The 27,700-nt window shown below is 54.3% G+C and overlaps 1 protein-coding gene across 1 annotated transcript in view; it reads left to right on the top strand.

Annotated features, from left to right (window-relative positions):
• Positions 1-15,053: 15,053 nt before the first annotated feature.
• LOC137361344 (plectin-like) overlaps positions 15,054-27,700 on the top strand; it is a 628,221-nt gene continuing 615,574 nt past the window's right edge. The window contains 1 exon segment of the mRNA XM_068026237.1: positions 15,054-15,228. Coding sequence (XP_067882338.1) covers positions 15,069-15,228 — 160 coding nt within the window. The 5' untranslated portion in view covers positions 15,054-15,068.

Below are 27,700 nucleotides of genomic sequence, written 5' to 3'. Positions count from 1 at the left end.
CTGTATCAACCCCGGACCCCCCCTCAGTGCGAGACTCACTGTATAAACCCCGGACCCCCCCTCAGTGAAAGACTCACTGCATGAACCCCGGACCCCCCTCAGTGAGAGACTCACTGTATAAACCCCGGATCCCCCCTCAGTGAGAAACTCACTGTATAAACCCCGGACCCCCCCTCAGTGAGAGACTCACTGTATAAACCCCGGACCCCACCTCAGTGCGAGACTCACTGTATAAACCCCGGACCCCCCCTCAGTGAGAGACTCACTGTATAAACCCCGGACCCCCGTCAGTGCGAGTCTCACTGTATAAACCACAGACCCCCCCTCAGTGAGAGACTCACTGTATAAACCCCGGACCCCCCCCCCCCCACCTCAGTGAGAGACTCACTGTATAAACCCCGGACCCCGCCTCAGTGCGAGACTCACTGTATAAACCACAGACCCCTCCCTCAGTGAGAGACTCACTGTATAAACCCCGGACCCCCCCTCAGTGAGAGACTTACTATAAACCACAGACCCCCCCCTCAGTGAGAGACTCACTGTATAAACCCTGGACCCCCCCTCAGTGAGAGACTCACTGTATAAACCCCGGACCCCCCCTCAGTGTGAGACTCACTATAAACCACAGACCCCCCCCCTCAGTGAGAGACTCACTGTATAAACCCTGGACCCCCCCCTCAGTGAGAGACTCACTGTATAAACCCCGGACCCCCCCTCAGTGAGAGACTCACTGTATAAATCCCGTACCCCCGCTCAGTGTGAGACTCACCGTATAAACCCCGGACCCCCGCTCAGTGAGAGACTCACTGTATAAACCCCGGACCCCCCCTCAGTGAGAGACTCACTGTATAAACCCCGGACCCCCCCTCAGTGAGAGACTCTCTGTATAATCCCCGGACCCCCCCCTCAGTGAGAGACTCACTGTATAAACCACAGACCCCCCCCCCTCAGTGAGAGACTCACTGTATAAACCCCGGACCCCCCCTCAGTGAGAGACTCACTGTATAAACCCCGGACCCCACCTCAGTGAGAGACTCACTGTATAAACCCCGGACCCCACCTCAGTGAGAGACTCACTGTATAAACCCCGGACCCCCCCTCAGTGAGAGACTCACTGTATAAACCCCGGACCCCACCTCAGTGAGAGACTCACTGTATAAACCCCGGACCCCACCTCAGTGAGAAACTCACTGTATAAACCCCGGACGCCCCCTCAGTGAGAGACCCACTGTATAAACCCCGGACCCCCCCCTCAGTGAGAGACTCACTGTATAAACCCCGGACCCCCCCTCAGTGAGAGACCCACTGTATAAACCCCGGACCCCCCCCTCAGTGAGAGACACTGTATAAACCCCGGACCCCCCCTTAGTGAGAGACTCACTGAATAAACCTCGGACCCCCCCTCAGTGAGAAACTCACTGTATAAACCCCGGACCCCCCCTCAGTGAGAGACTCACTGTATTATCCCCAGACCCCCCCTCAGTGAGAAACTCACTGTATAAACCCCAGACCACCCCTCAGCGCGAGACTCACTGTATAAACCCCGGACCCCCGCTCAGTGAGAGACTCACTGTATAAACCCCGGACCCCCCCTCAGTGAGAGACTCACTGTATAAACCCCGGATTCCCGCTCAGTGAGAGACTGACTGTATAAACCCCGGACCCCCCCTCAGTGAGAGACTCACTGTATAAACCCCAGACCCCCCCCTCAGTGAGAAACTCACTGTATAAACCCCGGACCCCCCCTCAGTGAGAGACTCACTGTATAAACCCCGGACCCCCGCTCAGTGAGAGACTCACTGTATTATCCCCAGACCCCCCCTCAGTGAGAAACTCACTGTATCAACCCCGGACCCCCCCTCAGTGCGAGACTCACTGTATAAACCCCGGACCCCCCCTCAGTGAAAGACTCACTGTATAAACCCCGGACCCCCATTCAGTGAGAGACTCACTGTATAAACCCCGGATCCCCCCTCAGTGAGAAACTCACTGTATAAACCCCGGACCCCCCCTCAGTGAGAGACTCACTGTATAAACCCCGGACCCCACCTCAGTGCGAGACTCACTGTATAAACCCCGGACCCCCCCTCAGTGAGAGACTCACTGTATAAACCCCGGACCCCCGTCAGTGCGAGACTCACTGTATAAACCACAGACCCCCCCCTCAGTGAGAGACTCACTGTATAAACCCCGGACCCCCCCCCCACCTCAGTGAGAGACTCACTGTATAAACCCCGGACCCCCCCTCAGTGCGAGACTCACTGTATAAACCACAGACCCCCCCCTCAGTGAGAGACTCACTGTATAAACCCCGGACCCCCCCTCAGTGAGAGACTTACTATAAACCACAGACCCCCCCCTCAGTGAGAAACTCACTGTATAAACCCCAGACCACCCCTCAGCGCGAGACTCACTGTATAAACCCCGGACCCCCGCTCAGTGAGAGACTCACTGTATAAACCCCGGACCCCCCCTCAGTGAGAGACTCACTGTATAAACCCCGGACCCCCGCTCAGTGAGAGACTCACTGTATAAACCCCGGACCCCCCCTCAGTGAGAGACTCACTGTATAAACCCCAGACCCCCCCCTCAGTGAGAGACTCACTGTATAAATCCCGGACCCCCCTCAGTGAGAGACTCACTGTATAAACCCCGGACCCCCGCTCAGTGAGAGACTCACTGTATTATCCCCAGACCCCCCCTCAGTGAGAAACTCACTGTATCAACCCCGGACCCCCCCTCAGTGCGAGACTCACTGTATAAACCCCGGACCCCCCCTCAGTGAAAGACTCACTGCATAAACCCCGGACCCCCCTCAGTGAGAGACTCACTGTATAAACCCCGGATCCCCCCTCAGTGAGAAACTCACTGTATAAACCCCGGACCCCCCCTCAGTGAGAGACTCACTGTATAAACCCCGGACCCCCCCTCAGTGAGAGACTCACTGTATAAACCCCGGACCCCCGTCAGTGCGAGTCTCACTGTATAAACCACAGACCCCCCCTCAGTGAGAGACTCACTGTATAAACCCCGGACCCCCCCCCCCCCACCTCAGTGAGAGACTCACTGTATAAACCCCGGACCCCGCCTCAGTGCGAGACTCACTGTATAAACCACAGACCCCTCCCTCAGTGAGAGACTCACTGTATAAACCCCGGACCCCCCCTCAGTGAGAGACTTACTATAAACCACAGACCCCCCCCTCAGTGAGAGACTCACTGTATAAACCCTGGACCCCCCCTCAGTGAGAGACTCACTGTATAAACCCCGGACCCCCCCTCAGTGTGAGACTCACTATAAACCACAGACCCCCCCCTCAGTGAGAGACTCACTGTATAAACCCTGGACCCCCCCCTCAGTGAGAGACTCACTGTATAAACCACAGACCCCCCCCTCAGTGAGAGACTCACTGTATAAACCCCGGACCCCCTCTCAGTGAGAGACTCACTGTATAAACCCCGGACCCCCCCTCAGTGTGAGACTCACTATAAACAACAGACCCCCCCCTCAGTGAGAGACTCACTGTATAAACCCCGGACCCCCCCTCAGTGTGAGACTCACTATAAACCACAGACCCCCCCCTCAGTGAGAGACTCACTGTATAAACCCTGGACCCCCCCTTCAGTGAGAGACTCACTGTATAAACCACAGACCCCCCCCCTCAGTGAGAGACTCACTGTATAAACCCCGGACCCCCTCTCAGTGAGAGACTCACTGTATAAACCCCAGACCCTCACTGCGGTAGCAGTGATCGTGCGAGCCAGGGGGCAGCTGGGATGGTAAGTTTCAATATAATGTACTTACCTCGTGATTCAGCGGACGCGGACACGGGGACTGCTGGGTAAGTGAACTTATATATTCGGGCAGTGAATAAACCCAAAACACTGCACCTGTAGTGTCTCCCACCCATCCTCCTCCTCCAACCAAAAAAAAAAGGACTCTTGTGTGGAGGGTTTGGTCAGGTAAGGTTTTCCTTTATTTTTATTTAACCTCTGTGTCAATTTCGAGCAGAGGGGATGGAAGCTAGGGCAGTTGCATGCTCCTCTTGCAGGATGTGGGAGGTAAGAGTCACCACTTGTGTCCCTGCTGACTTCACCTGTGAGAAGTGCACCCAACTCCAGCTCCTCGCAGACCGCGTTAGGGAACTGGAGTTGGAGCTGGATGAACTTCGGATCATTCAGGATGCTGAGGGGGTGATAGAGAGCAGTTATAGGTAAGTAGTGACACCTAAGTTACAGGATAAAGGTAGCTGGGTGACCGTCAGGGGAGGGAAAGGGAATAGGCGCACAGTGCAGGGATCCCCTGTGGCCGTTTCCCTCAATAATAAGTATACCGTTTTGGATACTGTTTGGGGAGGGGGGGGTGGTGGTAACGACCTACCAGGGGAAAGCCACAGCGGCCAGGTCTCTGGCACTGAGCCTGACTCTGTGGCTCAGAAGGGAAGTGGGGAGAATAGGAGAGCGATAGTGATAGGAGATCCAATGGTTAGATGAACAGACAGGAGATTCTGTGGTCACGAACGAGACTCCCGGATGGTATGTTGCCTCCCGGGTGCCAGGGTCAGGGATGTCTCGGATCGAGTCTACAGGATTCTGAAGGGGGAGGGGGAGCAGCCAGAAGTCGTGGTGCACATCAGTACCAATGACATAGCGAGGAAAAGGGATGAGGACCTGAAAAGCGAATGTAGGGAGTTAGGTTGGAAGGTAAAAGGCAGGACGAGCAGGATAGTAATCTCAGGATTGTTACCGGTGCCACTTGCTAGTGAGGCTAGAAACAGGGAGCGAGTGCAGCTGAACACGTGGCTACAGAGCTGGTGTAGGAGAGAGGGATTCAGATATGTGGATCATTGGGATACCTTCTGGGGAAGGTGGGACCTAAACAAGAAGGACGGGTTGCATCTGAACTGGAGGGGCACCAATATCCTGGGCGGGAGGTTTGCTAGCGCTCTTCGGGAGGATTCAAACTAGTTTGGCAGGGGGATGGGAACCGGAGCTACAGATCAGTGGATGAGGTAGCTGTTGAACAGGCAGATACAGAGTGCAGACAGTTGACAGGGCAAAGTTGCAGCCAGTATGATGGGTTGAAGTGTGTCTATTTTAATGCAAGAAGTGTCAGGAATAAGGGTGATGAACTTAGAGCATGGATCAGTACTTGGAGCTACGATGTTGTGGCCATTACGGAGACTTGGATATCACAGGGGCAGGAATGGATGTTGGATGTTACGGGGTTTAGATGTTTCAAAAGGAATAGGGAGGGAGGTAAAAGAGGTGGGGGAGTGGCATTGCTAATCAGGGATAGTATCACAGCTGCAGAAAGGGAGGTCGTCGAGGAGGGTTTGTCTACTGAGTCATTATGGGTGGAAGTCAGAAACAGGAAAGGAGTAGTCACTTTGTTGGGAGTTTTCTATAGACCCCCCAATAGCAACAGAGACACGGAAGAACAGATTGGGAGGCAGATTTTGGAAATGTGCAGAAGTAACAGGGTTGTTGTCATGGGTGACTTCAACTTCCCTAATATTGATTGGAACCACCTTCGTGCAAATAGTTTGGATGGAGCAGTTTTTGTCAGGTGTGTCCAGGAAGGTTTCCTGACTCAATATGTAGATAGGCCGACTAGAGGGGAGACTATGTTGGACTTGGTGCTTGGCAACGAACCAGGCCAGGTGGCAGATCTCTCGGTGGGAGAGCATTTCTGTGATAGTGATCACAACACCCTAACCTTTACTATAGTCATGGAGAGGGACAGGAGCAGACGGGATGGGAAAATATTTAATTCGGGGAAGGGAAATTACAATGCTATTAGGCAGGAACTGGGGAACATAAATTGGGAACAGATGTTCTCAGGGAAATGCACGACAGAAGTGTGGAGGTTGTTTAGGGAGCACTTGCTGCGACTGCTGGATAGGTTTGTCCCGATGAGGCAAGGAAGGGATGGTAGGGTGAAGGAACCTTGGATGACAAGAGATGTGGAACAGCTAGTCAAGAGGAAGAAGGAAGCTTACTTAAGGTTGAGGAAGCAAGGATCTGACAGGGCTGTAGAGGGTTACAAGGTAGCCAGGAAGGAACTGAAGAATGGACTTAGGAGAGCTAGAAGGGGACATGAAAAAGTCTTGGCGGGTAGTATTAAGGAAAATCCCAAGGCGTTCTACACTTATGTGAGGAACAAGAGGATGGCCAGAGTGAGGGTAGGGCCGATCAGGGATAGTGGAGGCAACTTGTGCCTGGAGTCGGAGGAGGTAGGGGAGGTCCTAAATGAATACTTTGCTTCAGTATTCACTAGTGAGAGGGACCTGGTCGTTTGTGAGGACAGCGTGAAACAGGCTGATATGCTCGAACAGGTTGATGTTAAGAGGGAGGATGTGCTGGAAATTTTGAATGATATGAGGACAGATAAGTCCCCGGGGCCAGATGGGATATACCCAAGGATATTACAGGAAGCGAGGGAAGAGATTGCTGCGCCTTTGGCGATGATCTTTGTGTCCTCACTGTCCACTGGAGTAGTACCAGATGATTGGAGGGTGGCAAATGTTATTCCCTTGTTCAAGAAAGGGAATCGGGATAACCCTGGGAATTATAGACCAGTCAGTCTTACGTCGGTAGTGGGCAAATTATTGGAGAGGATTCTGAGAGACAGGATTTATGATTATTTGGAAAAGCATGGTTTGATTAGAGACAGTCAGCATGGCTTTGTGAGGGGCAGGTCATGCCTCACAAGCCTTATTGAATTCTTTGAAGATGTGACAAAACACATTGATGAAGGAAGAGCAGTGGATGTGGTGTATATGGATTTTAGCAAGGCGTTTGATAAGGTTCCCCATGGTAGGCTCATTCAGAAAGTAAGGAGGCATGAGATACAGGGAAAGTTGGCTGTCTGGATACAAAATTGGCTGGCCCATAGAAGACAGAGGGTGGTAGTAGATGGAAAGTATTCAGCCTGGAGCTCGGTGACCAGTGGTGTTCCGCAGGGATATGTTCTGGGACCTCTGCTCTTTGTGATTTTTATAAATGACTTGGATGAGGAAGTGGAAGGCTGGGTTAGCAAGTTTGCCGATGACACGAAGGTTGCTGGAGTTGTGGATAGTGTGGAAGGCTGTTGTAGGTTGCAACGGGACATTGACAGGATGCAGAGCTGGGCTGAGAAGTGGCAGATGGAGTTCAACCTGGAAAAGTGTGAAGTGATTCATTTTGGAAGGTCGAATTTGAATGTGGAATACAGGCTTAAAGACAGGATTCTTGGTAGTGTGGAGGAACAGAGGGATCTTGGGGTCCATGTCCATAGATCGGTCAAAGTTGCCACCCAAGTTGATAGGGTTGTTAAGAAGGCGTATGGTGTGTTTTCTTTCATTAACAGGGGGATTGAGTTTAAGAGCCGCGAGGTTATGCTGCAGCTCTATAAAGCCCTGGTTCGACCACACTTGGAATATTGTGTTCAGTTCTGGTCGCCTCATTATAGGAAGGATGTGGAAGCTTTAGAGAGGGTGCAGAGGAGATTTACCAGGATGCTGCCTGGACTGGAGGGCATGTCTTACGAAGAAAGATTGAGGGAGCTAGGGCTTCTCTCATTGGAACAAAGAAGGATGAGAGGTGACTTGATAGAGGGGTACAAGATGATGAGAGGCATAGATAGAGTGGATAGTCAGAGACTTTTTCCCAGGGTGGAAAGGGCTATCACCAGGGGGCATAATTTTAAGGTGATTGGAGGAAGGTTTCGGGGAGATGTCAGAGGTAGGTTCTTTACAGAGAGTGGTGGGTGCGTGGAATGCACTGCCAGCGGCGGTAGTAGAAGCAGATACATTAGGGGTATTTAAGCGACTCTTGGATAGGTACATGGATGATAGTAGAATGAAGGGTATGTAGGTAGTTTGATCCTAGTGTAGGTTAAAGGTTCGGCACAACATCGTGGGCCGAAGGGCCTGTACTGTGCTGTACTGTTCTATGTTCTATGTAAACCCCGGACCCCACTCAGAGACTCACTATATAAACCCCAGACTCCCCTTCAGTGAGAGACTCACTGTTTTAACATCGGACCCCCTTCAATGGGAGACTCACTGTATAAACCCCGGACCCCACCTCAGTGAGAGACTCACTGTATAAACCCCGGACCCCCGCTCAGTGAGAGACTCACTGTATAAACCCCGGACCCCCCCTCAGTGAGAGACTCACTGTATAAACCCCGGACCCCCCCTCAGCGCGAGACTCACTGTATGAACCCCGGACCCCCCCTCAGCGCGAGACTCACTGTATAAACCCCGGACCCCCCCTCAGTGAGAGACTCACTGTATAAATCCCGGACCCCCGCTCAGTGAGAGACTCACCGTATAAACCCCGGACCCCCGCTCAGTGAGAGACTCACTGTATAAACCCCGGACCCCCCCTCAGTGAGAGACTCACTGTATAAACCCCGGACCCCCGCTCAGTGAGAGACTCACTGTATAAACCCCGGACCCCCCCTCAGTGAGAGACTCACTGTATAAACCCCGGACCCCCCCCTCAGTGAGAGACTCACTGTATAAACCCCGGACCCCCCCTCAGTGAGACACTCACTGTATAAACCCCAGACCCCCCCTCAGTGAGAGACTCACTGCATAAACACCGGACCCCCCTCAGTGAGAGACTCACTGTATAAACCACAGACCCCCCCCCACTCAGTGAGAGACTCACGACATAAAACCCGGACCCCCCCTTAGTGAGAGACTCACCGTATAAATCCCAGGCCCCCCCTCAGCGAGAGACTCAATGTATAAACCCCAGACCCCCCTCAGTGAGAGACCCACTGTAAAAACCCCAGACCCCCCCTCAGTGAGAGACTCACTGTTTTAACATCGGACCCCGTTCAATGGGAGACTCACTATATAAACCCCGGACCCCCCTCAGTGAGAGACTCACTGTATAAACCCCGGACCCCCCCTCAGTGAGAGACTCACTATATAAACCCCGGACCCCCCCTCAGTGAGAGACTCACTGTATAAACCCCAGACCCCCCCTCAGTGAGAGACTCACTGGATAAACCCCAGACCCCCCCTCAGTGAGAGACTCAGTGTATAAACCCCGGACCCCCCCCTCAGAGACACACTGTATAAACCCCGGACCCCCCCCCTCAGTGAGAGACTCACTGTATAAACCCCGGACCCCCCATCAGTGAGAGACTCACTATATAAATCCCGGACCGCCCCTCAGAGACTCAGTGTATAAACCCCGGACCCCCACCTCAGTGAGAGACTCACTGTATAAATCCCGGACCCACCCTCTGTGAGAGACTCACTGTATAAACCCCGGACCCCCCCTCAGTGAGAGACTCACTGTATAAACCCCGGACCCCCCCTCAGTGAGAGACTCACTGTATAAACACCGGACCCCACTCAGTGAGAGACTCACTGTATAAACCACAGACCCCACCCCCCCTCAGTGAGAGACTCACCGTATAAATCCCAGACCCCCCCCTCAGCGAGAGACTCACTGTATAAATCCCAGACCCCCCCCTCAGTGAGAAACTCACTGTATAAACCCCGGACCCCCCCCCACAGTGAGAGACTCACTGGATAAACCACAGACCCCCCCCCTCAGTGAGAGACTCACTGTATAAACCCCGGACCCCCCCTCAGTGAGAGACCCACTGTAAAAACCCCAGACCCCTCCCCTCAGTGAGAGACTCACTGTATAAACCCCGGACCCCCCCTCAGTGAGAGACTCACTGTATAAACCCCAGACCCCCCTCAGTGAGAGACTCACTGTATAAGCCCCGGACCCCTCCTCAGTGAGAGACCCACTGTAAAAACCCCAGACCCCCCCTCAGTGAGAGACTCACTGTATAAACCCAAGACCCCCCCTCAGTGAGAGACCCACTGTAAAAACCCCAGACCCCCCTTCAGTGAGAGACTCACTGTATAAACCCCGGACCCCTCCTCAGTGAGAGACCCACTGTAAAAACCCCAGACCCCCCCTCAGTGAGAGACTCACTGTATAAACCCCAGACCCCCCCTCAGTGAGAGACCCACTGTAAAAACCCCAGACCCCCCCTCAGTGAGAGACTCACTGTATAGACCCCGGACCCCTCCTCAGTGAGAGACCCACTGTAAAAATCCCAGACCCCCCCTCAGTGAGAGACTCACTGTATAAACCCCGGACCCCCCCTCAGTGAGAGACACACTGTATAAACCCCGGACCCCCCCTCAGTGAGAGACTCACTGTATAAACCCCGGACCCCCCCTCAGTGAGAGACTCACTGTATAAACCCCAGACCCCCCCTCAGTGAGAGACCCACTGTAAAAACCCCAGACCCCCCCTCAGTGAGAGACTCACTGTATAGACCCCGGACCCCTCCTCAGTGAGAGACCCACTGTAAAAATCCCAGACCCCCCCTCAGTGAGAGACTCACTGTATAAACCCCGGACCCCCCCTCAGTGAGAGACACACTGTATAAACCCCGGACCCCCCTCAGTGAGAGACTCACTGTATAAACCCCGGACCCCCCCTCAGTGAGAGACTCACTGTATAAACCCCAGACCCCCCCTCAGTGAGAGACCCACTGTAAAAACCCCAGACCCCTCCTCAGTGAGAGACCCACTGTAAAAATCCCAGACCCCCCCTCAGTGAGAGACTCACTGTATAAACCCCGGACCCCCCCTCAGTGAGAGACTCACTGTATAAACCCCGGAGCCCCCCTCAGTGAGAGACTCACTATATAAACCCCAGACCTCCCCTCAGTGAGAGACCCACTGTAAAAACCCCAGACCCCCCCCTCAGTGAGAGACTCACCGCAAAAACCCCAGACCCCCCCTCAGTGGGAGACCCACTCTAAAAACCCCAGACCCCCCCTCAGTGAGAGACTCACTGTATAAACCACAGACCCCCCCACCCTCACTGAGAGACTCACTGTATAAACCCCAGACCCCCCCTCAGTGAGAGACTCACTGTATAAACCCCAGACCCCCCCCTCAGTGAGAGACTCACCGCAAAAACCCCAGACCCCCCCTCAGTGGGAGACCCACTCTAAAAACCCCAGACCCCCCCTCAGTGAGAGACTCACTGTATAAACCACAGACCCCCCCACCCTCACTGAGAGACTCACTGTATAAACCCCAGACCCCCCCTCAGTGAGAAACTCACTGTATAAACCCCAGACCCCCCCTCAGTGAGAAACTCACTGTATAAACCCCAGACCCCACCTCAGTGAGAGACCCACTGTAAAAACCACGGACCCCCCCTCAGTGAGAGATTCACTGTCTAAATCCCGGACCCCCCCCCCCCCCATCAGTGAGAGACTCACAGTAAAAACCCCGGACCCCCCCTCAGTGAGAGATTTACTGTCTAAATCCCGTACCCACCCTCTGTGAGACTCACTGTATAAACCCCGGACCCCCCCTCAGTGAGAGACTCACTGTATGAACCCCGGACCCCCCGTCAGTGAGAGACTCACTGTACAAACCCCGGACCCCCACCTCAGTGAGAGACTCACTGTATAAACCCCGGACCCCCCTCTGTGAGAGAATCACTATACAAACCCCGGACCGCCCCCACCTCATTGAGAGACTTACTGAATAAACCCCAGACACCCCCCCAGTGAGAAACTCACTGTATAAACCCCGGACCCCCCCCTCAAAGACACACTGCATAAACCCCGGACCCCCCATCAGTGAGAGACTCACTATATAAACCCCAGACCCCCACCTCAGTGAGAGACTCACTGTCTAAACCCCGGACCCCCCCTCAGTGAGAGACTCACTGTATAAACCCCGGACCCCCCCCTCAGTGAGAGACTCACTGTATAAACCCCAGACCCCCCCTCAGTGAGAGACTCACTGTATAAACCCCAGACCCCACCTCAGTGAGAGACCCACTGTAAAAACCACGGACCCCCCCTCAGTGAGAGATTCACTGTCAAAATCCCGGACCCCCCCCCCCCATCAGTGAGAGACTCACTGTAAAAACCCCGGACCCCCCCTCAGTGAGAGATTTACTGTCTAAATCCCGTACCCACCCTCTGTGAGACTCACTGTATAAACCCCGGACCCCCCCTCAGTGAGAGACTCACTGTATGAACCCCGGACCCCCACCTCAGCGAGAGACTCACTGTATAAACCCCGGACCCCCCCTCAGTGAGAGACTCACTGTATAAACCCCAGACCCCCCCTCAGTGGGAGACCCACTCTAAAAACCCCAGACCCCACCTCAGTGAGAGACTCACTGTATAAACCACAGACCCCCCCACCCTCACTGAGAGACTCACTGTATAAACCCCAGACCCCACCTCAGAGACTCACTGTATAAACCCCAGACCCCACCTCAGTGAGAGACCCACTGTAAAAACCACGGACCCCCCCTCAGTGAGAGATTCACTGTCTACATCCCGGACCCCCCCCCCCATCAGTGAGAGACTCACTGTAAAAACCCCGGACCCCCCCTCAGTGAGAGATTTACTGTCTAAATCCCGTACCCACCCTCTGTGAGACTCACTGTATAAACCCCGGACCCCCCCTCAGTGAGAGACTCACTGTATGAACCCCGGACCCCCCCCCTCAGCGAGAGACTCACTTTATAAACCCCGGACCCCCCGTCAGTGAGAGACTCACTGTACAAACCCCGGACCCCCCCCTCAGTGAGAGACTCACTGTATAAACCCCGGACCCCCACCTCAGTGAGAGACTCACTGTATAAACCCCGGACCCCCCTCTGTGAGAGAATCACTGTACAAACCCCGGACCGCCCCCACCTCAGTGAGAGACTCACTGTATAAAACCAGGACCCCCCCCTCATTGAGAGACTTACTGAATAAACCCCAGACACCCCCCCAGTGAGAAACTCACTGTATAAACCCCGGACCCCCCCCTCAAAGACACACTGCATAAACCCCGGACCCCCCATCAGTGAGAGACTCACTATATAAACCCCAGACCCCCACCTCAGTGAGAGACTCACTGTCTAAACCCCGGACCCCCCCTCAGTGAGAGACTCACTGTATAAACCCCAGACCCCCCCTCAGTGAGAGACTCACTGTATAAACCCCAGACCCCACCTCAGTGAGAGACCCACTGTAAAAACCACGGACCCCCCCTCAGTGAGAGATTCACTGTCTAAATCCCGGACCCCCCCCCCCCCATCAGTGAGAGACTCACTGTAAAAACCCCGGACCCCCCCTCAGTGAGAGATTTACTGTCTAAATCCCGTACCCACCCTCTGTGAGACTCACTGTATAAACCCCGGACCCCCCCTCAGTGAGAGACTCACTTTATAAACCCCGGACCCCCCGTCAGTGAGAGACTCACTGTACAAACCCCGGACCCCCCCCTCAGTGAGAGACTCACTGTATAAACCCCGGACCCCCACCTCAGTGAGAGACTCACTGTATAAACCCCGGACCCCCCTCTGTGCGAGAATCACTGTACAAACCCCGGACCGCCCCCACCTCAGTGAGAGACTCACTGTATAAAACCAGGACCCCCCCCCCTCATTGAGAGACTTACTGAATAAACCCCAGACACCCCCCCCAGTGAGAAACTCACTGTATAAACCCCGGACCCCCCCCTCAAAGACACACTGCATAAACCCCGGACCCCCCATCAGTGAGAGACTCACTATATAAACCCCAGACCCCCACCTCAGTGAGAGACTCACTGTCTAAACCCCGGACCCCCCCTCAGTGAGAGACTCACTGTATAAACCCCGGACCCCCCCTCAGTGAGAGACTCACTGTATAAACCCCAGACCCCCCCTCAGTGAGAGACTCACTGTATAAACCTCGGACCCCCCCCTCAGTGAGAGACTCAGTGTATAAACCCCGGACCCCCCCTCAGTGAGAGACTCACGATATAAAACCCGGACCCCCCCCTCAGTGAGAGACCCATTGTAAAAGCCCCGGACCCCCCCTCAGTGAGAGACTCACTGTATAAACCCCGGACCCTCGCTCAGTGAGAGACTCACTGTATAAACCCCGGACCCCCGCTCAGTGAGAGACTCACTGTATAAACCCCGGACCCCCGCTCAGTGAGAGACTCACTGTATAAACCACAGACCCCCCCCCCCTCAGTGAGAGACACTGTATAAACCACAGACCCCCCCCCCCCCCACCCTCAGTGAGAGACTCACTGTATAAACTCCGGACCCCCCCTCATTGAGAGACTCACTTTATAAACCACAGACCCCCCCACACCCCCTCAGTGAGAGACTCACTGTATAAACCCCGGACCCCCCCCTAATTGAGAGACTCACTGTATAAACCCCGGACCCCCCCTCAGTGAGTGTTGATGGATGAGGTCAGTTCTATCCTCAATCCCTGCCCCTCTTCTCCCGTTGTTGTCCAGCTGTGTGAGACCCTGCTCTGATGTTGAATGTGACACCAGTGCCTGTTGAACTGAACTTGGTTGTTGTGAGCCACAGATTGTAGCTGCATCTTAATCCTGGAAACAGCCAGGGGCTTCCGAGTCCCCATATAGGAACAACTGCAAGTTCCCCTCCAAGTCTCACACCATCCTGACTTGGAACTATATCACCGTTCCTTCACTGTCACTGGGTCAAAATCCTGGAACTCCCTTCCTAACAGCACTGTGGGTGTACCTACCCCACATGGACTGCAGCGGTTCAAGAAGGCAGCTCACCACCACCTTCTCAAGGGCAATTAGGAATGGGTAATAAATGCTGGCCTGTTCTGCTACACCCACATCCCATGAAAAAATAATAATTAGTATCAGTGAGACAGCAGTATGACAATCAGTTCAATTTCATATTATTCAGTGCTGATCCCATCCAACCATTTGTATCATTCTGCTGTTCGGCCTGCATCTTTAGGAGTCACTGTTAGCTTGCCTGGAGCTGGAAGGGTTAATGCTTCAGGCAATGTTCAAGGGCGGTGCCTCACTCTCTGGCTCCATCCCTCTGTTTTCTTTCCAAATATTTCCAAGCATCAGGCTCCAATTTTCCACGTGGACCAGACTGATATCTGCCTTCTGCCGTCCCAGTTTCAAGCTCACTCCCATTACCTTTCTCCAACAAAGCAGCACACTAAGGGTTAACGTGTGGTGTGGTGGGGAGTGCCAAGCTGTTGTGAGCACTGCCTAGTTGGTGACTGTCTGGAGAATGTCTGTCACTCTCCCCAGTATTGTACTCGATTCCGGATGGTTACAGTTTCTCTGGGTCTCTGGCCTTGTCTCTTTCACCTTGACACTGTGGCTCATCTTTCTGTTCTGTGGCTTGAGGAGTCGTCAGCAAGAGCACATCTGGATCAACACCTGCATAGGTAAGAGCAAGAGATGGGTGGGGGGGGGCGGGGGAGGGAGGGAGGGAAGGAGGGAGGGAATGACAGGGGGAAACAAAGCACATTAATGAGAGTGAGAGTGAGTGTGAAGCCAGCCTGTGAATGAAGACAGAGGGTCGTTGTAGAGAGAGGAAGATTCGCTTTAAACATTAGCGGCAAAGTAAAGTAATCAGCCAGCTGTCGATTGGGTTGGGAGTGGGCCCCAGATGTTTTCTGCAGTTTAACTCTGACAGCAGAAGGAGGCCTCACAGGCCAATAAAACCAGGCACTGCTTTCAACAGTTTCAACAGGACTGTCAGGGGGCTGAGGGTAGAGCTGGCATCAATTCTCCCTGTCCCTCACTCCACCTCCCACATCCACACAGACACAATGGGTGTGGCTTCTACATGACTGACTCAATCTCATCAATTATCATGTGATTTCTCACCTGCTATTCTCAGCTCACTGATATTCTATCCATCCTCACTGGGACTGTTGTAGTCATGCAGGAACATAAACCCCATCCCCCCATTCCAAACTCGAGCGAGGCCCACACCCTCACCCCACCCCGGTGGCTGTCTGTGCTCAATTTCTGGCTTTCCAAAAAATACACAAACAACACAGAGCCCAGACCAAGATTTCCAAGTGATTGAGATCCAGTCATCAGGCTAAACCGACCCAAACAACATCCTACTGCACCACAACACCCAATCCCCAAAGCAGGTACAGCACTGGGGTTAGATACAGAGTAAAGCTCCCTCTACACTGTCCCCCATCAAACACTCCCAGGACAGGTACAGTACTGGGGTTGGCTGCTTCCTAATTGGGACTCCAAAGTGCATCAAAGAGGTGCAGCTGACAGTGCTGCAGTCAGTTGCTGGAGAAGGAGTGCTGAGGAGAAACTGCAAAAACTTTGAACAACTTTTGCTGCAGAGGAGGAAAGACTTTTGGAATAAGCCTATATTTCGAGGTGGGTGTTGAGCACCAGACTCTTATTTCATTTGGACTATTGTGGGAGGTGGAAGAGGCCAGAAGAACAAGGGGTGGGGGCTATACAATTCTGCAGGGAGCTGTGCGGTTGCACTACAGTTGCAGGGAAGCTCCCTCCCCACCACAATTGCCCAGCCTGAGTCAGCTGAAGCTGCCAGGCTAATATACAGAAGGGGATAAATAGTGCCTGGGCAGCTTCAGCTGACCCAGGTGAAGACACCTCCCCCAACCAGAAGACCGTAAGACCAAGTGTGCTGGCAGAGACTGTTTCAAGTGTGCTGTGCGCACCACCTCCAGAAAGGAAAAGAAAGTCATCCCTTACAGCCTGTCTTTCCCTCTCCTCTATTCCCTCAGCCTCTCCCCTAACCTGAAGAGCTATCCCCACCCCAACATGTCCATTGAGGCCTGTGTGAAGGCAATGGCCGAGGTTGTCGGCCCCTCGGCCATTGTTGCGGCCTCAAAGATGTATGGGAAGGCTGTGTTTTTTCTAAAGACCGAGCAGGCCGTGTCCCTGGCCCTGAGTAAGGGACTCACTGTGGGGGGGACCTTCCTGCCGGTGGATCCTGTGGGGGCCACTGCGCAGCGGATAATGTTGTCCAATGTCCCACCCTTCCTTCCCAGTGAGCTCCTCCTTCCCCACCTGCACCATCTGGGGAAGGTGAGGTCGGGGATCACCCCAGTCCCGCTCGGTCTTTGGGAAAACAGCCTCCGGCATGTCTACTCCTTCCGCCGCCAGTTATTTATGCAGCTGGCGCGGGAGGAGGTCTCGGAGGGCCAATGTAATGTGGATTTCCAGGGGACGGCCTACCGCGTCCGTTGGACCTCGGACGGGGCGTGGTGCCACATCTGCAAGGTGGTGGGGCATGTTGGTAAGAGCTGCCCCAACCTCCCGGCCGCCAGCTCCACCTCGGCGGCCCAGGGTGGTTCCACAGCACCTCCTCCCACTCCCCCCACACATCCAACAGACACCGCTCAGTCTGTTCTGGAGGCTGTGGTTTTCACAGCCTCCAGCGGGGAGGGGAGTGCCCGTCCGAGTGGAAGGAAGACGCGGAGGAAAAAGAAACATCAAGAGGCGCGTCCCCTGGACACATTGACACAACCCGGGCCTCAGCTCAGCCCAAAGCCCATTCCCATGGAATCCACCTGTCCCAGGGCTGGGCTCAGGCCCAGGGTGACTAAAAAAAAAAGGGGTGCGGAGGCCTCTGATGACATGGAGGTCTCTGAGCCTCCGCGCCCTAGTGGGAAAAAGAGGAGAAGGCACCCCTCCACAGAGGTAACATGGGGCCTGAGGTTCAGGGTCCATCTGTTGGAGGGGAGCTGTCTCCTGTTTCGGGTCCTCAGGTTCCCCCTACCACCACCACCAACATCAAGGCTGCAAAGTCTGGGTAGGAGCTCCCAATTCCTCAGGATGGAGTGGAGGGGGAGACACCAGTACATGTGGCCCCTCCAGGGGAAGCCAGTGGAGCCCTGCTTGTTGTGGAGGAACCTGGGGACGCCGCCCATTCTGCCACTGCCACTGGGTCGGGTGCCCTGAGTAGAGGGGAGGGCGGTGCCCCAAAGGGTCTGCCCTCCCAGCCGGAGTCCACCACCAACCAGGAGACACCCGACCCGGTTATAACCGAGAATGCTGCCCCATCTGCTGGGCCTGTGGGTGCTGGCGGAGCGGGAGATGGCCTCCTCTCTCCACCTCCGGTCTCTGCTCCGGCTGGATTTCCGGAGTCGGGAACTTCTGTCTCCCCTGGGCCACTCATTGGCCTGGGGATGGAGGTGGAGGGGTTTCCTGAACTGCTGGCGCCCACATGCTCAAGTTTCACAATAGAACCCAGAGAGGACTCCTCCGCCATCGATCCTGGGGGTGCACTTCCACTCCCTCCTCACAGTGAGGTGTTGGTGACGGGTTTTAAGTACCTTTGACATGAAGATAACCATAGCCAGCCTCAACATCAACGGCAGCAGGGGGTCTCACCGCAGATTTCACAATCTCTCAGTCCTCAGGGAAGGGAGATACGCGGTGAGCTTTCTGCAGGAAACCCACACCGTTCCGGGAGACGAAGCCACCTGGCTCCTGGAGTGGCAGGGTGGGGTCTACGTGAGTCACCTCACCGCTATTTCTAGTGGGGTGGCTATCTTGTTGGCCCCGACTTTTCAGCCGGAGATCTTGGGGGTCAAGGAGCTAGTGCCGGGCCGCTTGCTCCACCTCGCCGTTCGCCTGGGTAGCGTGCCGCTCCAGTTTGTGAATGTGTACGCACCCAGACCCGGCGCGTTGCAAGCGCGCTTCTTTGAAGAAGTGTCCGCTCTCTTGAGCTCCATCGATAGCGGCGAGTGCATCATCCTCGGGGGGGATTTTAACTGCACCCTCGAGTGGGGGGATCGCTCTGGTCCCCAGCGCGGCCAAGTGTCGGAGAAGTTGAGGGGACTGATCAGCTCCCTTAACTTGGTGGACGTCTGGCGGAATCTCCATCCCGACTCCAGCGCCTTCACGTGGAGGTCTGGAGGAGGGGGGTCGCGAATCGACCGCCTCTATATTTCGCAGGCGTACGTCTCCCGCGTTTCGGCGGCCTCCATGCGGCTGGTGCCGTGCTCGGACCACCGCTTGGTGTGGGCGGAGTTCACTCCGCTCCACACGCGGGCGGGGTCCGCGTACTGGCACTTTAACAACCGGCTGCTGGAGGACGAGCGATTTCGGGACTCGTTCTGTCGATTCTGGGCCAACTGGAGAAGGAAGCAGGGGGGCTTCCCCTCCTTGAGGCTATGGTGGGATGTGGGCAAGACTCACATCCGCGTCTTCTGTCAGGAGTACGCGAAGGGGTCGACCAAGAGGCGGGAAGCCGAGATCGGGCGCCTTGAGAGGGAGGTGCTCGACTTGGAGTCCCGCCTCGGTCATGCCGTCGTGGACCCGGCTCTGTGGCAGGCGTACAAAGAAAAGAAGGGCGCGTTGAGGGACCTGCAGCTCATAGGGTCCCGATGCGCGTACGTGAGGTCGCGGATCCAGATCCTGGAAGATTTGGACCGCGCCTCACCCTTCTTCTACTCGCTGGAAAAATGGCGGGGGATCCGTCAGCAGCTCATCGAGCTGCTGGCCGACGACGGATCCTCCATCACGGATCCAGAGGGAATGGGCCTCCTGGTCCGTACTTATTACAGTACGTTGTTCTCTCCAGATCCGTCCAGCGAGGATGCGCGCAGAGTTTTGTGGGAGGACCTGCCGCAGGTCAGCCCGGAGGGCACCGAAGGATTGGAGGCTCTGCTCACGTTGGCGGAGCTGACTGGCACCCTCCACCAGCTCTCAAGGGGCAAATCCCCAGGGCTGGATGGGTTGACCGTGGAGTTCCTCAGGGCATTCTGTGACCTCCTGGGGGACGATTATGCGCGGGTCCTGGGGGAAAGCCTGGCGACCGGGGAGATGCCCCTCTCGTGGCGCAGGGCGGTCATCGTCCTGCTGCCGAAGAGGGGCGATCTCCGCCTGCTTAAAAACTGGCGTCCGGTCTCCCTCCTCAGCACGGATTATAAGATCTTTGCCCGGGCTATGTCTACCCGCCTGGGCTCCGTGCTGGCCCACATGATCCACCCCGACCAGTCCTACACGGTCCCGGGCCGGTCCATCCAGGACAACATCCACCTGGTCCGGGACCTGATCCATCTTTCCCAGAGGACTGGTCAGTCGGTCGCCTTTCTCTCCCTCGCTCAGGAGAAGGCGTTCAACAGGGTGGATCACGATTACCTTTTCGGGACTCTGCGCGCTTTCGGACTCGGGCCGCATTTCGTGGCCCGGGTCCGACTTTTATACGCCGCCGCAGAGTGTCTAGTCAAAGTTAACGGGTCCTTGACGGCATCCCTTCGCTTTGGGAGAGGAGTGCGTCAGGGATGCCCCATGTCCGGCCAATTGTATACCATCTGCGTGGAGCCCTTCCTGTGCCTGCTTCGCAGGAGGTTGACGGGATTGGCTCTGCGCGAGCCGGCCATGCGGGTCGTCCTCTCGGCTTACGCCGACGACGTGCTCCTCGCAATCACAGATCCCGTTGACTTGCGGAGGATGCGCGACTGCCAGCAGACCTTTTCTGCCGCGTCCTCCGCGAGGATCAATTGGGAGAAATGTTCCGGACTCCTGGTTGGTCAGTGGCGGGTGGACTCCCTGGCGGAGGAGATGACACCTTTTGCGTGGAGCACCACGCACCTCCTCTATCTGGGAGTCCACCTTAGCCCCGCTGAGGAAGCCTGGCCGGCAAACTGGCAGGAGTTGGAGGCGAAAGTCACCGCTCGGCTGGGGCGCTGGACAGGACTGCTCCGAGTGCTTTCCTACAGGGGCCGAGCGTTGGTCATAAACCAACTGGTGGCTTCCATGTTGTGGTACCGGTTGGTCACTTTGGCCCCGCCCCCTGTATTTGCCACCAAGATCCAGAAAAAACTCGTCGATTTCTTCTGGGGCAAGAGGAAACACTGGGTCTCTGCCGCGGTCCTGAGTCTCCCGATCGAGGAGGGCGGTCAGTCGCTGGTGTGCGTCCGCACCCAGGCTGCGACTCTCCGCCTTCGGACCCTGCAGAGATACCTGTACATCGAGCGTCCTCCCAGATGGTGTGCACTGGCGACGTATTTTTTCCGCCAGTGTCACTGCCTTCAAGACGACACGCAGCTCCCGGTGGAGTCCGTTAGCCGCGCCTCTCTGAGGGAGTTGCCTGTCTTTTACCGGGATCTATTCCGAGTCTGGAACATGGTCGCCTCCAGTCAGGGCGCTCCCCCGCCGGCGGAGGAGAGCGCCTCGGCTGTCCGGGCGGCCGACTCCGGGGACGGTCCGGCGGGTGGAGGAGTAGCCGAAACCTCCGGGACGCCCCTCACTGCGGGTGGCGAGGGGGCTCGGGAGTGCGGAGCGAGCTGACCCCCGCTCGGCCGGAACTGCTCATCGGACCCAGGCCCCGAAACCCTCCTCGGGAGCCGGTCCCGCACAACCCGAGCCGCCTCTCGGAAATGCCCTCCGTGCCATTCCAATCGGCGCGGAGGGGTTTCCTGTACGGGCTGCTCCTGCACACTCTCCACTTCCTCGCCCTTGTCAGCCGGCCGGACAGGCCCTGGCGGTCCGCGTTGCCATCTGGCGGCGAGGGGAAACCCCGATGGAGGTCTCTCTACGCGGAAGTCTTCCCCCTTTACATCGGGGACTTGGGATGGAGGGTGCTGCACAGAGCAGTCCCGTGCAATCGACTTTTAAGTAGGTTCACGGACTCCCAGGCCTCCTGTACTTTCTGCGGCCTGGACGAGTCCGTGTTCCACGTTTACACGGAGTGTGCGAGGTTGCAGCCCCTATTTGAGTATCTGAAGGGGCTGCTCCTCAAATTCTGGCTGCACTTCAGTCCCACGCTCCTGATCTTTGGGCACCCGGTGCGGAGGGGCTTGGGCCGGGAGGAGGATCTCCTCGTCGGTCTGCTCCTGGGCCTGGCCAAGGTGGCAATTCACAGGTCCAGGCTGCGGGCCATCGGGGGGTCCGTCCTCCCCGACTGCCTGCCCCTCTTCCGCGGTTACGTTCGCGCCCGGGTGGCCCTGGAGAAGGAGCATGCGGTGTCCGCCGGTACGCTTGAGGCCTTCCGCGACCGGTGGGCACCGCAGGGACTGGAGTGCATCGTTGACGCCGAGAATGGCATTTTAATTTGAGTTTTTGTTTATTTCTGTTTTTAATAAAGTTATTTTAAAAATATAAGTGTGTATATAAAGGGGGCCTGAGGAATAAAGGCCCCCTCGAGGAAAAAAAAAGAAAAAAAAAACGGGGTTAGATACAGAGTAAAGCTCCCTCTACACAAAAAAAAAGGGGGTTAGATACAGAGTAAATCTCCCTCTACACTGTCCCCCATCAAACACTCCCAGGACAGGTACAGCATGGGATTGGCTGGGCAATTTGGAGCACTTCCTGTGTGCGATTAGTTGAACCAGCTGCACCTGAGCAGGCTGTGGGAGCTGGAACTGGAGAGGAGAGAGCGGAGTGGAGAGAGCTACATTTTAACATTAACTGTGCAACTGTTGTACTTTATTCAAGGACAAAGATGACCTACAAGTCATTTTGGAGAGGTGGGTGTTGGAGCACCAGAGAACTGTTTGTTGTTTGGACTGTTGGGGGAGGGAGGAGGCAGCGGAAGATTCAGGGGTGGGGCTGACAAATTCTATAGGGTGCGCTGTATTTGCTCTTGTGTTTATCTTCCATCCTGCACAAAAGGGGCTCCCTCCCCACCCCAAACTGTGTGGCTCGGGATGGGTGGAGCTGCCCGGCTGAAGACAATCTTTATCGAACAGAAGGAAAAGGAGAGAACCGGGCGGCTCTAACCGACCCGGACGAAGAGCCCTCCCCTAACTGGAAGACTGCACTGTAGACTCTGCAGCAAGGTGCTCCAACCACCAATTGAACAGTAACATTCTCACAGCTGATCTCTCCCTTCCAACACTCGACCACCTATCCTCTTCTCTTCTAGTCCATTTCAGCCCTATTCTCCTCTACTCCCATCCGCCCCCCCCCCCCCACCCCCATCATGTTGCTTGTGTTTAAGAGAAACTGTTGTGTGCTTTGTTTCTTGGGGTTGGGCATGGCTCTGCGACCCCATGGCAAGCCCATCATCGCCGGTGGCGGGGCCTTCATGCACATATGCTGCTGCAGCTGCACCTGTTGCCCAGTCACCGTTTGCGCTGGGAACATCGAAGCATGGGGTCAAGAGTTACGCCCACCCTTATATGTCAATAGAGGTATGTGTGAAGGCAATGGCTGAAGTTGTCGGCCCTTCGGCCATTGTTGCAGCCTCAAAAACGTATGGGAAGGCGGTGTTTTTCCTGAGGACCGAGCGGGCGGTGTCTCTGGCTCTGTACAAGGGGCTCACCGTGGGCGGGACTTTTCTGCCAGTGGATCCCCTGGAGGTCCACTGTCAAATGTCCCGCCCTTCATTCCTGGTGAGCTCCTCCTTCCCCACCTGCACCATCTGGGGGAGGTAAAGACGGGGCTCACTCCAGTCCCGCTCAGTCTTCGGGAGAACGCCCTCCGGCATGTGTACTCCTTCCGCCGCAAGTTATTCATGCAGCTGGTGCGGGAGGAGGTCGTGGATGGCCATTTCAATGTAGAGTTCCAGGGGACGGCCTACCGCGTCTTCTGGACCTTGGACAGGGCGCGGTGCCCTGTCTGTAAGGGGGTGGGGCATGTTCGTAAGAACTGCCCCAACCTCCTGGCTGCCAACTCAGTGTTTACTAAGGAAGAGGAATCTGACAAAATATCGGTAGAAGTGGAGATGAGAGGTAATGGATGGGGTGAAAATTGATAGGAAGGCTGTACTGGAAAGGCTGGCTATGCTTAGAGTGAATAAGTCACCTGGTCCGGATGGTTTGCATCCCAGGTTGCTAAAGGAAGTGGGAGTGGAGATACTGGAAGGGCTTGTCATAATCTTCCAATCTTAACGTCAGTGGTTGGTAAGGTTTTAGAAACAATGATAGAAATAATCAGGGGGAAAAAAATCAACAGACACTTAAGAGTGGTTTGAGTTAATTAAGGAGAGCCAGCATGGATTTGTAAAAGGCAGATCATACTTGACTAATCTAATTGAATTTTTTGAAGAAGTAACAGAGAAGTTTGATGAAGGGAATGTGGTGGATGTTGTCTATATGGATTTTAAGAATGCATTTGACAAAGTACCACATAAAAGGCTGGTTGACAGAATTGAGGCTCATGGAATAGGAGGGTCAGTGTTCAATTGGATAAAAAATTGGCTCGAGGACAGAAAACAGTGAGTTGTAGTAAATGGTTGTTTTCAGACTGGAGGATGGTAGACAGTGATGTTCACCAAGGGTCAGTGCTGGGACCACTGCTTTTTCTGATGTATGTAAATGACTTGGATATTGGAAAACAGAATAAAATTTCTAAATTTGCCAATTATACCAAACTTGGAGTTGTGGTAAACAGTGAGGATGATTTCGAGTAGCACCTCCCTCCCTAACAGCACTGTGGGTGTCCCCACACCCCAAAGACTGCAGCGGTTCAAGAAGGCAGCTCACCACCACCTTCTCAAGGGCAATTAGGGATGGATAATAAATGCTGGCCTGGCCAGTGACACCCACATCCCAGGAATGGATAAAAAAAAAATCGACAGCAACAGGACATCGATCGGCTAGCAGAATGGGCAAACAAGTGATAATGGAATTTAATACAGAGAAATGTGAGTTGATGCATTTTGGCAAAACGGATAGGAAATGGTAATAGAGACTAAATGGTAGAGTTCTAAAGTGTGCACAGACAGAGGGACATGGGAGTTCATGTGCATCAATCTTTGAGGGTGGCAGGACATTTTGAGAGAGTGGTTAGTAAAGCAGATGGGATCTTGGGCTTCATAAATGGAGGCATTGAATACAAAAGCAGGGAAGTTTTGCTGAACCTTTATAAAGCTCTGGTTAGACCCCAACTCGAGAATTGCATCCAGTTCTGGTCACCACATTTTTGCAAGGATGTGAAGGTCCTTGAGAGGGTGCAGAGGAGATTTACCAGAATGGTTCCGGAATGAGGGATTTTAGTTACAAGGTTAGGTTGGAAAAGCTGGGGTTGTTCTCCTTGGAGCAAAGCAGATTGAGGGGAGATTTGATATAGGTGTACAAGATTATGACAGGCTTAGATAAGGCAGACAAAGAAAATCTGTTCCCATTAACTGATGTTACAATGACTAGGAGACACAGATTGAAGGTTTTGGGCAAGTGATGCAGGGGGAATGTGAGGAAGAATTTATTTACACAGCGGGTGGTAATGACCTGGAACTCGCTGCCCACGAGGGTGGTGGAAGTGGAGACAATGAATGATTTCAAAAGGATATTGGATAGGTAGTTCAGAGAAATAAAGTCGCAGGGCTATGGGGATCAAGCAGGGAAATGAGACTGAAATAAAAGCAAAATACTGCAGATGCTGGAAATCTGAAATAAAAACAGAAAGTGCTGGAAATACTCAGCAGGTCTGACAGCATCTGTGGAGAGAGAAGCAGAATTAACGTTTCAGGTCAGTGACCCTTCATCAGAACTGGCAAATAATAGAAATGTAAAAGATTTTAAGCAAATAAAGCGGGGATGGGGCAAAAGATAACAAAAGAGAAGGTGTTGATAGGACAAGGTCACAGAGAATAACTGACCAGAAGGTCATGGAACAAAGGCAAATGGTATGTTAATGGTGTGGTGAAAGACAAAGTGTTGGTGCAGAGAGGGTGTTAATGGACAGAAAACTGAGCAGCCTGGCCCCAAGCACAAACATTAAAAAAACAGTGGGTAAGCACAGTAGAAACAAACTAAACAAACTAAAAGAGAAAAAAACTAAAAATAAAAAGGGGGGCCCCTCAAACTCTGAAATTATTGAACTCAATGTTCAGTCCGGTAGGCTGTAGTGTGCCTAATCGGTAAATGAGATGCTGTTCCTCGAGCTTGCATTGATGTTCACTGGAACACTGCAGCAATCCCAGGATAGAGATGTGAGCATGAGAGCAGGGGGGAGTGTTGAAATGGCAAGCAACCGGAAGCTCAGGGTCCTGCTTGCGGACTGAGCGGAGGTGTTCCGCAAAGCAGTCACCCAGTCTGCGTTTGGTCTCCCTAATGTAGAGGAGACCACATTGTGAACAGCGAATACAGTATACTACATTGAAAGAAGTACAAGTAAATCGCTGCTTCACCTGAAAGGAGTGTTTGGGGCCTTGGATAGTGAGGAGAGAGAAGGTAAATGGGCAGGTATTACACCTCCTGCAATTGCATGGGAAGGGGAGGAGGTTTCGGGGGTAATGGAGGAGTGGACCAGGGTGTCGCAGAGGGAATGATCTCTTCGGAATGCTGACAGGGGAAGGGAGGGGAAGATGCGACTGGTAGTGGCATCACGCTGGAGGTGGCGGAAATGGCGGAGGATGATCCTTTGGATATGGAGGCTGATGGGGTGGAAAGTGAGGACAAGGGGAACCCTGTCACGGTTCTGGGAGGGAGGGGAAGGGGTGAGGGTAGAGGTGCGGGAAATGGGCCGGACATGGTTGAGGGCCCTGTCAACCACAGTGGGGGGGGGATCCTCGGTTGAGGAAAAAGGAAGACGTATCAGAAGCACTGTCATGGAAGGTAGCATCATCAGAGCAGATGCGGCGGAGACGGAGAAACTGGGAGAATGAAATGGAGTCCTTACAGGAGGTAGGGTGTGAAGAAGTGTAGTCGAGGTAGCTGTGGGAGTCGGTGGGTTTATAATGAATATTCGTAGACAGCCTATCCCCAGAGATGGAGACAGAGAAGTCGAGGAAGGAAAGGGAAGTGTCAGAGATGGGCCATGTAAAGGTGAGAGAAGGGTGGAAATTAGAAGCAAAGTTGATAAAGTTTTCTCGTTCCGGGCGGGAGCAGGAAACGGCACCGATACAGTCATCAATGTACCGGAAAAAGAGTTGGGGGAGGGGCCTGAGTAGGACTGGAACAAGGAATGTTCGACATATCCCACAAAAGTCAGGCATAACTGGGACCCATGTGGGTACCCATAGCAACACCTTTTACTTGAAGGAAGTGAGTGGAGTTGAAGGAGAAGTTGTTCAATGTGAGAACAAGTTCAGCCAGGCAGAGAAGGGTGGTGGTGGATGGGGACTGGTTGGGCCTCTGTTCCAGGAAGAAGTGGAGAGCCCTCAAACCATCCTGGTGGGGGATGGAGGTGTCGAGAGATTGGACGTCCATAGTGAAGAGGAGGCGGTTGGGACCAGGAAACTGGAAATTGTCAAAATGACATATGGCGTCAGAAGAGTCACGAATGTAGGTGGGAAGAAACTGGACCAGCGGAGAAAAGATAGAGTCAAGATAGAAGGAAATAAGTTCAGTGGGGCAGGAACAGACTGAAACAATGGGTCTGCCGGGACAGTCCCGTTTGTGGATTTTGGGAAGGAGGTAGAGGCGGGCTGTCCGGGGTTGCGGGACTATGAGGTTGGAAGCTGTAGAGGGAAGATCTCCGGAGGAGATGAGGTCAGTGACAGTCCTGTGGACAGTAGCTTGATGTTCGGTGGTTGGGTCATGGTCCAGGGGAAGTAGGAAGAAGTGTCTGAGAGTTGTCGCTGAGCCTCTGCAAGGTCGAGGTTAGTACACCAGACAACAGCAGCACCACCCTTGTCTGCAGGTTTGATGATAATGTTGGGGTTAGACCTGAGAGAATGGAGTGCGGCAAGTTCAGAGGGCGACAGGTTAGAGTGCGTGAGGGGGGCAGAGAAATTGAGATGACCAATGTCTCGCCGACAGTTTTCAATGAAAAGATCAAGAGCGGGTAAGAGGCCAGAGGGTGGGGTCCAGGTGGAGGGAGAATGCTGGAGGCGGGTGAATGGGTCTGCTGGTCGGGGGGAGGACTCCTGGTCAGAGAAGTGAGCTCGGAGGCGTAGGCGACGGAAGAAGAGCTCAATGTCGTGCCGAGCATGAAATTCATTGAGGTGGGGGCGTAAGGGGATAAAACTGAGACCTTTGCTGAGTACAGAGCGTTCAGCATCAGAGAGGGGAAGGT

The sequence above is a fragment of the Heterodontus francisci genome, unplaced genomic scaffold (genome assembly GCF_036365525.1).
Source record: "Heterodontus francisci isolate sHetFra1 unplaced genomic scaffold, sHetFra1.hap1 HAP1_SCAFFOLD_559, whole genome shotgun sequence".
Lineage (NCBI taxonomy): Eukaryota > Metazoa > Chordata > Chondrichthyes > Heterodontiformes > Heterodontidae > Heterodontus > Heterodontus francisci.
The sequence above is the reverse complement of the archived record's forward strand: the minus strand, read 5'-3'. Positions and strand labels throughout refer to the sequence as shown.